Source organism: Myotis nattereri (genome assembly GCF_964212035.1).
Source record: "Myotis nattereri genome assembly, chromosome: 11".
Classification (NCBI taxonomy): domain Eukaryota; kingdom Metazoa; phylum Chordata; class Mammalia; order Chiroptera; family Vespertilionidae; genus Myotis; species Myotis nattereri.
In genome coordinates this window covers 7,634,963-7,647,137 of record NC_138086.1, presented here as the reverse complement: position 1 = coordinate 7,647,137, position 12,175 = coordinate 7,634,963, and the positions used below count along the sequence as shown (strand labels likewise).

The window sequence follows — 12,175 nt, the reverse complement described above, 5'->3', positions numbered from 1 at the left end:
AATATTTGTATTTTTTAATGTTTCTAAATTAGGCATGCACTGTATAATTTATGTATTTGATAACAGAATGTATCAGATGTAAGGCATTTTATCCATTATGGGAATCAGCTTCCTATTTTTTTATTAAATTCTGATGAAATGAACTACCTTCTAGTATTAGAAAAGAATGTGTTCATGCACATAGGCCCATGATTGTGTAGTATGTGCAGTAACAACACAGAACGTACACTAGTATCAGTATTGCAAAGATATAGATCAAGACTGAGTATCATCCTTCCATTTTCTTTTTACTTAAAAGGGTCCTTTAATTATTTTCTTTTCCATTATTGCAGTTACTACCTAATCTTGTCTCCCCCTTTTAATATTATCTTCTGCCTCCTTTTTCTATTCTTTTTGGATGCTTAAATGTCCTTTATTTACTTTTTTTTAACAATTTTAAATTTAGTCTATAGAGAGTCTAAAGCTTTTCAAAGGAAGACTGTAGTATAAGTTTAATTAAATATAAGAATGGAATTCACTTTGATAGTTTCAGGATCTTAAATTTTCTTTAAGATTTTATTTTCTTAATTTCTGCATTTTTTGCAGGATAAAAAAAGACATTTTCTAAAGTATCTTTTCTGAAAAAGTAAATATTTGAAAAGTGATTCAGGACATATGGGTTTTATTTTATTTTTTTTTATAAAATGGCAAATTTTTAAAAATTGATTTTAGAGAGGAAGTGTGAGGGAGAGATAGAAACATCACTGATGAGAGAGAATCATTGATCAGCTGTCTTCTGCACGCCCCCTACTGGGGATCAAGCTTAGAACCCCAGGCATGTGTCTAACAGGGAATGAAACTGACCTGGTTCATAGTGTATGCTCAGCCACAGAGCCACACAAGCCTTGCTGGGCATATGGGTTTTAAGAGCAAAGGATTTGTTTTCTGTTTTTTTTCTAAGTTACATCAAGAGTGGTTGTGTTTTTGTTTTGTTTTTGTATTTTTGCTTTGAGTGGGATGTTACCTGACAAATTCAAAAATATATGTGCTGTATTTGTTTTGCCAGGATTCAAGAACCTTAGAGATAAATTTAGGGTTCATTGCTTATCCATATATTCTTGTCTGCTTCAACTTATAATTGTTTTTAGATAATTAATTATCCTTTTAATTATTTTTGGAAGTGGTGCCAAAAATGTAAGTAAATATGCATAGATGTATGTAAATATATATACATATGCACACATAAGTGCATTCACACTGTGTAAATTTGATGTATTAAATTTCTTTTAGCCAACAAATGGAATCTTCTTGAGCATGTTTCTAATTGTTTTGCCATTGGAATCCATGGCTCATGGGCTCTTCCATGAATTGGGTAATTGTTTAGGAGGAACATCTGTTGGATATGCTATTGTGATTCCTACCAACTTCTGCAGGTATAGTAATCTAGAATGTAGTAATTAGTAATAACTACTTGACTCTTAATATTTTCTTAATATTTGTATGACGATAAATATAAAATATAGCACATTTTTTAAAAACTATAGTATTTTAAATATATACTACTGTTACATTTTTTATTTATCCCAAATGTTTAAAAGCCTTTACTCTCAGTAAAATTATAATTTTCAGGGTTCAATTTATTTTATTTCTTTATAAAAGTGATTAGGTCAGTGGTTCTCAACCTTCCGCGACCCTTTAAGACAGTTTCTCATGTTGTGGTGACCCCCAACCATAAAATTATTTTCATAGCTACTTCATAACTGTAATTTTGCTACGGTTATGAATCGTAATGTAATTATATATGTGTTTTCCGATGGTCTTAGGCGACCCCTGTGAAAGGGTCGTTCGACTCCCAAAGGGTTTGCGACCCACCAGTTGAGAACCGCTGGATTAGGTTATATTTTAGCTAGAAATCGGGAAATATGAATGAATTTTCTAAGGAATCATAATATTTTCTTTAAAAAAATGTCCTGTGAAACAGCATGATAAAATATAATGGAATGTACACTAGACCTGAGAGTCCTAAATCCTAGTTTTGTATTTCCTTAGGGAAATCATACCTTCTCTGAACTTCAGTGTCTTTATCTAAATGCAGATGACAATACCTATTCTGCCCATCTCAGAAGAATATTATGAAGAGCTAGTGAGAATATGAATATAAAAATGCTCTGCCCTCTGGAGAATGTCATACAAATACGAGGAATTCAAAAGATTGTCAATGTGTGTGTGTGTGTGTGTATGTGTGTGTATGTATGTGTATATAAATGTGTATATATGTATAAATGCAAATATATTTTTGTATGTGTATAAATATGTGTAACTTACTATAGTTTTATTTCAAAATTTTTTATCCCAAATATATGGTAGATCTGTCTGAATCTATAAATATTGCCACATTTTAATTTTTCTTTTATTTAGTTAAGTAACTTTGAAATAGAAAAAATGAGTTCTTTGCCATTAAGTAATCCTGATGAACAAGAATTCATCATACTTTTCCTTGGGGTGAAAAATTTATCTAATTTCAAATATTTGACATAAAAACCCCAAATAGACTATTTGTATTTAATATTTTCCTCCATGTTAAAGGTTTAATAAAAAGTTGAAAATTCTCATTAGAAGTAAAATAAAGTAAGATGTGGCAACTTGCAGAAGGAATATGTGGAAAAAGTAATTTGCATCGTTAGATTTTTAAAAAAATATATTTTATTGATTTTTTACAGAGAGGAAGGGAGAGGGATAGAAAGTCAGAAACATCGATGAGAGAGAAGCATCAATCAGCTGCCTCCTGCACACCCCCTACTGGGGATGTGTCCGCAACCAAGGTACATGCCCTTGACTGGAATCGAACCTGGAACCCTTCAGTGCGCAGGCCGGCGCTCTATCCACTGAGCCAAACCGGTTAGGGTGCATGGTTAGATTTTTATTCCATTATAATTTTTGTTTATGCATTTCTTCTTTTTTTTGTGATCATTAAATCGTTACCTAAATAAGTATGGAACAAAATGTTTTATTCTTATAATGGAAACTAAAGTATTATTTGAAAGCTATTGATAATACATGAAGCAAAATGTAAAGTTTTCAAAATTCCTGGTTGAAATTCCTAGATAGGATTAATGCATTCCCCTCCCTCCATATCCATAAGATTCTGCTCGTTGTAGGGTTTGGTTTGTCATCTTTACTAGAGTGTCATTTTACAATTGTTCCAGGGACAGATCTAGGTCTTCTATTAGTATTTAGTAGGATATGGCAGTTTGACTAAATTTTAATGATTATTTTTAAATGCCATTTACTAATAGGCAATTTCTTCTATAATTTATTACCTTAGGTTAGTAAAACTTGAACACCACTTTATAGACTCCTTTTCAATATAGGAATTAAATAAGTATATAATTAAAAATATTGCTTTCATACTTTATTTTTTTTTCTCAAGAAAGAAAAGTTTTTATTATAGTCCCCACCCATGTTCTTGAAATACATTGGGGGTAAAGTTAGTATAATTTTGCTTTTAAAATGTCTTGTCCATTACCAATCATTTGGTGAGAAAATATAAAGAACAAAGAGTGTAGTGCTGTCTACATGTGGAGGTATATTATTATCCCACCTTTTAGGTTTGTTATTGTTTATTGATAAGAAATAAAATTTTTAGAAACTAGGCTTTGATTTTCAAAGCTTAATTCTTAGCACCAGAAATTTTAGAAAAGGTGATTTTTTTTTAAATCCTGCCATTTAGTTAGCAGAAACTATCATGCTTCTTAGATAATTACTTACAAGTGAAGGATAAAAATATGATATAGAATGAATGTTTCTTAAACACTGAAATAATCTTTTTTTTCCTCCTCAGTCCTGATGGCCAGCCAGCACTTCTTCCACCAGAACATGTACAGGAGTTAAATTTGCGGTCCACTGGCATGCTCAATGCTATCCAAAGATTTTTTGCACATCATATGATTGAGACCTATGGGTGTGACTATTCCACAAGTGGACTGTCTTTTGATACTCTGCATTCCAAACTGAAAGCTTTTCTTGAGCTTCGCACTGTGGATGGACCTAGACACGATACCTATGTTTTGTATTACAGTGGGCACACCCATGGCACAGGAGAGTGGGCTCTTGCAGGTAAAGTCACCTCTGGCACTTTCACTGTTAGAAAATGCACCTGGTGTAGAAATTTGTCCTTCATTGGGAAACGTCACATTTTCAGAATTCTCTGTTTCCTACTTTACAGTTTACCAAGTGTATTCAGGGATCCTCAAACTACCTCCCGCAGGCCACATGCAAATACAGAGATTGTATTTGTTCCCGTTTTGTTTTTTTACTTCAAAATAAGATATGTGCAGTGTGCATAGGAATTTGTTCATAGTTTTTTTTTAAGCTATAGTCCGGCCCTTCAACGGTCTGAGGGACAGTGAACTGGCCCCCTGTTTAAAAAGTTTGAGGACCCCTGGATATAACTTTTTTCTTTTTTCTAGCATACCTATATAGCATAATTTTAGTAATCTCCAGAGGTTTTGAGAATTATGTCTTACTCTTATTGGAAGAAAAAAATCTGTTTGATGTGATACTTATAATCAGTTTCCCTTTAAATTATTCTGAGAATTATTAAATACAGTAACACTTTTCAGAAGCTGATTAAGTTGACTAATACTTTTAAGTCTCTTAATGTTATGGATACTGACTTTCATAGTCTTTCACATGTAGAGTTTTATTTATCCTAGAAAGCTCAATAAAATTTTAAACAGCAGGTGATGTGATATGGTGGGAAAAGCACTTAGGTCAGAAGACCTTGGTTTTGGTCCTAATTTGCCGCAATAGTGTTATTTTAGGCAAGTTACTTAACTTATCTTGGCTTCGATTCTCTCATCTATAAAATGAAAGGGTGATATTAAATTTCCCTGCCAAGTGAGAAATGAGATCTCTCTATATTATTTGTAAATGTGTTTGTTGCTCTCACCAACTAGAATAGATACCCTGTAAGTCAAGAGCTTTGTCTTATGAATTATTTGCTTAGCACCTGGAACAGAGCCTGGCACATAGTAGGGGGTCCTTAAGTAATTGGTAGATGGATAAAACTGAGTGAATCATGAAAAAGTAATTTTCTTACTTTAGATTAGAAAAACTTCTTTTAGGTATAATTATATCCTGCTTTTTTTCATAAAATAATTTTCATGTATACCAAGGACCCAAACAAAAAATAAAACAGTTAAAGTAGAAACAGATATTCAGATCAAAGAAAAATAATAAACATAAGTGTTATAGAAAGACAGAGGCAGAGCTGCCTATACATGAACTCCAGAAGGAAGAAAACAAACTCCATGCTAAAGTAGAGATGATTTTAAATCACATGGTCTCACTAATTTCATGCCAAATTTGTAACCAAGACTTTATCATAAAAATATTTTTGTAGTTTTTGTTTCTATATATAAATAATTGAACAATCCAGTGTCTGCCTAGGAGTAATGGTAAACTAACATTTATTTATTGGCACATTTGAAGCACAGCTACTATGCTTGCTATTTCATACACATTAGAAATAATCTTCACTTGAAATCCTTTGAGGTAAATACTGTTTCACGTAAATTTTTCAAAGGATGAAATGAAAGCTAAAAGTGGTTACATAACTTATCTATTGCTCATACTATTTTTTTTACATTCACAGTGGCAGGTGTATGAAGCCATTTATTTAATTTTTTAAAAATATATATGTTTTATTGATTTTTTACAGAGAGAAAGGGAGAGGGATAGAGAGTTAGAAACATCGATGAGAAAGAAGCATCGATCAGCTGCCTCTTACACACCTCCTACTGGGGATGTGCCCGCAACCAAGATACATGCCCTTGGCCGGAGTCGAACCTGGGACACTTCAGTCCGCAGGCTGATGCTCTATCCACTGAGTCAAACCGGTTAGGGCTGCTCATACTATTGATTAGTGAGGAATCATGATTCAAACCCAGATTTGCCTGACTCCTAGAATATGTTTTTTCCCATTGTACCAAGTTGCCACCAAAGACAAAAAACATGAAGGTAGAGAAATGACATATTCTGGTTAAGTAGATGTTTTTGTTAGCTTGGTTTGCCCATTTTCAAAACATTAGAATGTAGAAGGTAGTCAACATTAAAACTACTTGAATATAATTTATAAAATTATTTTCCTGACCTTAACTTTTTTTAAAATATATATTTTTATTGACCTCAGAGAGAAAGGGAGAGCGGGAGAGAGACAGAAACATCAATGGTGAGAGAATCACTGATTGGCCACCTCCTGAACGCTCCCCTTGGCCACCTCCTGAACGCTCCCCACTGGGGATCGAACTTGCTACCCAGGCATGTCCATTGACCGGAATCAAACCTGGGACCCTTCAGTCCACAGGCCGACGCTCTATCCCAGCCGTGGGCAAACTACGGCCCGCGGGCCGGATCCGGCCCGTTTGAAATGAATAAAACTAATAAAAAAAAGACCCTACCCTTTTATGTAATGATGTTTACTTTGAATTTATATTAGTTCGCACAAACACTCCATCCATGCTTTTGTTCCGGCCCTCCGGCCCAGTTTAAGAACCCATTGTGGCCCTCGAGTCAAAAAGTTTGCCCACCCCTGCTCTATCCACTGAGCCAAGCCAGCTAGGGCCTGACCTTACCTTTTTAATAACTCAAAATAGAAAACAACTCTTTAACCTTTATGGGTACTTTAATTTCAGGTAAAGAGTAGCATTCTGTGTACTTCAGAGCACAAGAGAAAAAGTTGTAGTCAAAAGATCTTTAGAGAAATAGAATTTCAGACCTGAAAACAGATTATTTGTTGAAAACTTAATGCTTATGATAATAAATTATTTCCAAATTAAATGGGGGAAAAGCCATATTTTGATGGTCATACATAAATCCTTAGTTATTTTGAAGTTTTATAAGAAAGTAATCTTAAAAGTAAGCTTGCTGTTTAGGTGAAGAATTTATTAATATAAACATTTTTTTATCTTAAAGTCTATTTCAAGTATTTTTTAAAAGATTGCTTTGGAAATAAATTCTAGATGTTCAGTTTACTAGTATTTAAATCAGCATTTTCTTTTCCTTGGAAAAGTAAATAGACACGAAGATAAATATTGTGTGTGTGTGTGTGCGTGCGTATCTTGTTAAATTTTTATTCTCTATCAGGAATAATTTGAAGAGTTAAAAATGCTAAAGTAGGAGTTTATAATAAGTAAATGTCTAGAAGTAGCATTCTGGAATATTATCTTTATATTTTTTTGAAGTATGTCACCAATAAGTTGACCATTGTGGAATCCCTCTGTTAGCCACGATTTGTTCCAAATAAGAAAAGCAGCCATAGACAGAATGTGTAACTCTCTATGTCAGAGACTTTATTATAAAAAGTAAAAAAAACAAAACAAAAAACAATGGAGAGACATAGCAGTCCTCCTCATAATTCAGCAACCGTATACTCGCAAGGCCTGAGGCATCTGGCCCCCTTGCTGGTAACCAGGCTGAACCAGGCCCAGAGGCTGAGGCCTCTTTTCAGTCAGTTCCTGCCCCAGCCTGCCCCAGACACAGCCCTCAAAGGCTGATTCTGCCTCAGAGATAGTATTGAAAACTGCCCTGAAGAAGATGCTGTAATCCAATCTAAACCAGTGACAACGAGCTCCAGGCTCTCAGAACTTTGTAATTGTTACTGTCTAAAAATCTTTAAAATAGAAACATCATAACATTACTTGAGTTAACAAGTTAAGAGCAGGTCCAGAACTAAATATCGCTGTGAGAAAGAGAATCTGTATTTGCCCTTTATCCTATGCCTTTACTCGCAGTATTTAGAATATGTAGTCCTCTTACATTTATGGGGTTTCATAATACGGAACCTGGTATTTTTGCTTTGTGGCTTGAGGGTACAAAACAGTGATGGCTGTGATGAGAGAGAGAAATACTGAGTTTGGCAAAAGTAGGTTTGCAGTTGTAAGTACTCAAAACACAGAGTTTATTCTTGTATTATTATTATCATATTATTTCCCATAGGAACAACTGTAACCTACTTTTACCTACTTTGTAAATGAAAAATATGTAGATAATCTGTAAAGTACTTTATCACAGACAAACAAAGCCTTTATAATTCACTCTCAATTACTTGAACTGCATGAGATGGCTGTTATCTAAGATAAATGTTAAGTACTTTGTATCTGGGCCAAAAGCCAAATGAATTTTCTCCAATTCATAGGAGAACGCAGAGCAAACCAAAACAGAAGAGACAGACATCGTTTAAAAGATTTTAATGCTGCGTTAGGTCTCTTGTTGATATTTAAAGAGAATATCCTATCTAATAAAAGAGAAACATGGTAATTAGCCGTACCTCCGCTACCCCTCCCATTGGCTAATCAGGGTGATATGCAAATTAACTGCCAGCCAAGATGGCAGCCGGCAGCCAGGCAGTTTGAAGCGAACATGAGGCTTGCTTGCTCCAGTGAGGGAGGAAGCTAACGTTCCCCGCCTGCCGCTGCTGGCCTCTGAGCTTGCAGTTTGAAACATTGTTACAAATATAGAAGCTAAACAAAACCCCAGAAACCTGCTTTCAGCCAGGAGGGATCTCAGAGCTGGAGTTGAAACAGGGTTTCAATTATAGAACCCAAACAAACCAGATACCTGCTTTCAGCAGCCAAGGCCTAAGAGCTGGAGTCAAGCCTCAGAGCTAAAGCTGGCCCAGAATTAAAAAAAAAAAAAAAAAAAAAAGAATAAAAGGAGCGGTTGGGAGCTTCAGTCACCCGCCAGCCTGAAAACAACCCTCAGCCCCTCACCCAGACTGGCCAGGCACCCCAGTGGGGACCCCCACCCTGATCCAGGACACCCTTCAGGGCAAACCAGCCGGCCCCCACCCATGCACCAGGCCTCTATCCTATATAGTAAAAGGGTAATATGCCTCCCAGCACCAGGATCAGCGGAGCCGCGAGGCCTCCCGGCACCAGGATCAGCGGAGCCGCGAGGCCTCCCGGCACTGGGATCAGCGTGACAGGGGGCAGTGCCCAAACCCCCTGATCGCCCTGCGGCTCAGTGTGTGACAGGGTGCGGCGCCCCAACCTCCTCCCCCCCGCCCCCCACAGGCCCTGCTCTGTGTGTGACGAGGTAGAGCCATAACCTCCCCATCGGCCCTGTCCTGAGTGTGACAGTGGTGGTGCCCCAACCCCCTGATCGGCCCTGCTCTGTGGGTGATAGAGTGCGGCGCCCCAACTCCCTGATCCACCCTGCTCTGTGTGTGACGGGGCGGTGCCCCAACTCCCCTATCAGCCCTACTCTGTGAGTTACAGGGGGGAGCTCCTCAACCCCCTGATGGGCCCTGCTCTGTGAGTGACAGGGGGGAGCTCCTCAATCCCCTGATAGGCCCTGCTCTGTGTGTGACAGGGTGCGGCGCCCTAACCCCCTGATCCGCCCTGCTCTGTGTGTGACGGGGCGGTGCCCCAACTCCCCTATCAGCCCTACTCTGTGAGTTACAGGGGGGAGCTCCTCAACCCCCTGATGGGCCCTGCTCTGTGAGTGACAGGGGGGAGCTCCTCAACCCCCTGATCGACCCTTCTCTGTGCGTGACAGGGTACAGAGCCCCAACCCCCCTGATGGGCCCTGCTCTGTGCGTGACAGGGGGTGGCGCCGCAACCTCCCCATCGACCCTGCCTTGAGTGTGACGGGGCGGTGCCCCAACCCCCCAATCGGCCCTACCCTGAGCGTGACTGAGGGTGGCATCGCAACCTCCCAATCTCCCTGCTCTGTGCATGACAGGGGGCGGCGCCCCAAACACCCCAATCGGCCCTGCTCTGAGCCCGACCAGGGGCTGCACCTAGGGATTGGGCCTGCCCTCTGCCACCCAGGATCAGGCCTAAGCCAGCAGGTCGTTATCTTCCGAGGGGTCCCAGACTGCGAGAGGGCACAGGCCGGGCTGAGGGACCCCCCCTTGCCCCCGAGTGCACAAATTTTTGTGCACCGGGCCTCTAGTATATATATAAGAGACGTAGTGTAGAATGTGCTGAAGAATAGTTATTGAAATAGATGTAAAGGTAAATTAGTGATGTTTTGTGGCAGATGGAATTTGTATAATAGCTCCTGAAATCTATGTTATCCTCTGGTCTCTAGAGAAATGTAATAGAATTGGCAGTAATGAAAAGTTAGCATCTCACCATTTTAAAAAAATATATCTTCAGGAGTATGTATGCCCTAGGAAAGTGTGTTCAGTGGTTAGAGGACTGGCCCCCTACACACCAAAGGGTCTCGGGTTCGATTTCCAGTCAAGGGCACGTATTTGGGCTGTCGGATCATATCCCACCCCCTATCAGGGTGCATGTAGGAGGCAACCAGCTGATGTATCTCTCACATCGATATTTCTCTCTCTCTCCTTCCCTTCCTTTCACTCTTTCTGAAAAGCAATGGAAAAAATATCCTCATGTGAGGATTAACAACAAAAAGTGTATTGTAGCATGTTAAAACATTTTTCTAATTATAAAAGTAACATACACAATGTAAAAAATAATTGGAAAATATAAAAAAAATATAGCAAAACCACCTGAAATCCAAACACCCAGCAATAACCCCTGCTGTTATTTTTATAGATACACTTCGGTGTCATACTTTTTATCCTAGTTGCACAGATAATTTTCTCGTCATTAAAATTTCTTAATAAATACCACTTTACTATAAAGTTCCCTTTCCCTCATTAGGTTTTACCATAATTTATTTCCATTCCCCTGGTTGTTTCATATTTTACACTATTTTAGATAGCAAAGGGAAGGAAATCATTATATGTAATTTTTTGCCCAATATCTACTCTTTCCTTAGGATAAATATCTAGAATTAGGATCATTGTATCAGTGTACAGTTGAGACACAGCCAGGACTAGGGAGAGGTAAAAATGGCAATTGCCTTGGCCATGAAATTTAAGAGGGTGCCAAAAAACCAAACAATCAAAATATTTTAATGTAACATTTAAAAATCAAAGTTAATGCAAAAGAAACTATCCACAATGAACCAGATGGAAAGCCTACTAACTATAAGACAGGTTTGTAGGTCAAATTTATTTACTTTAGAGCTTTCTGAATAAACTATTTTTAATCATTTATTGCTTTTCATGTATAAAACTGATTTAAAAATAAATTCATTCTAAATTCATTCTTGGTACAGGGAGGAAGAGTTTCTTCTTCATCTAGTAGGTGCCTACGTATGAGGATAGGTAACATTATTTATCAGTGGTGCACAGCAGGATTGGCAAAGTTTTTGTGTAAAGGGCCACATATTTTTGGCTTTGTGGGCCATAAGATCTGCGTTGTTGGAACCACTCAGCTCTGCTGCTGTAGTTGAAAATATCCTCAAATGAAGATTAAAAAGGAAAAAAAAAAAGCAGCCATAGACAGAATGCAAATGAGTTTATTTACGGAAAAAATGATATGAAATGTAAATTTCATATAATTTCCCATGTCACAAAATACTGTTCGTTTTTTATTTTTTTCAACCATGTAAAATCAATCCTCAGCTCTCAGGCTATACCAAGACAGGTAATGGGCAAGATTTGGACCACGAGCTATATTTGCTGTTTTTGATGTAGAAGAATATAAGCTTTCCTTTAATTTTTTTCAACAAATTTAACTTTATAAAATAATTTTTTAAAGTAAGATTGCATTTATTCTCACCTGAGGATATATTTTTCCATTGATTTTTTTTTTTTTTTTTTTTTTTAGAGAGAGAGAGAATAGAGGGGAGGGAGGAGGGGAACAGAGAGAGAGAGAGAGAGAGAAACATGGATGTGAGAGAGAGACATCGATTGATTGCCTTCCGCCGGGTCCCAACTGGGGCTGGGTATCTGGGTATCGAGTCTGCAACTGAGGTATGTGCCTTTGATTGGGAATCAAACCCGAGACCCTTGGGTCTGCAGGCCAATGCTCAAACTGGCCAGAGAAATAATTTTTTAAATTTATTATAGTATATCCCATTTAGAAAAAATTTTTAATTGAATATATTGGGTTGACATTGGTTAACAAAATTATCATATCCCATTTTTTTATGTAAGTAACAAGGATGGTTTTTTTTTCGTTGGTCGTTTTTTTAACCTGAAGTTGAAAGTTTTTTAAAAAAAATCTTCTGAGGAAATACTTTGAAAGGAAGGCTCTGTTTTTCTACTCACATATTTAATTTCCAAAATTTAAAGAAAATACACTTAGGACAGGAGGGTATTCTTATTGAGAGT

General features: G+C 37.5%; 1 protein-coding gene across 1 annotated transcript in view; it reads left to right on the top strand.

Moving 5' to 3' along the window:
* Positions 1–12,175, top strand: part of TMEM168 (transmembrane protein 168) — a 30,425-nt gene that overhangs the window by 16,624 nt on the left and 1,626 nt on the right. Inside the window, exons 3-4 of the mRNA XM_081102055.1 lie at positions 1,270–1,412; positions 3,821–4,095. Of these exons, the coding sequence (XP_080958181.1) occupies positions 1,270–1,412; positions 3,821–4,095 (418 nt within the window). The remainder of the gene's footprint in view (positions 1–1,269; positions 1,413–3,820; positions 4,096–12,175) is intronic.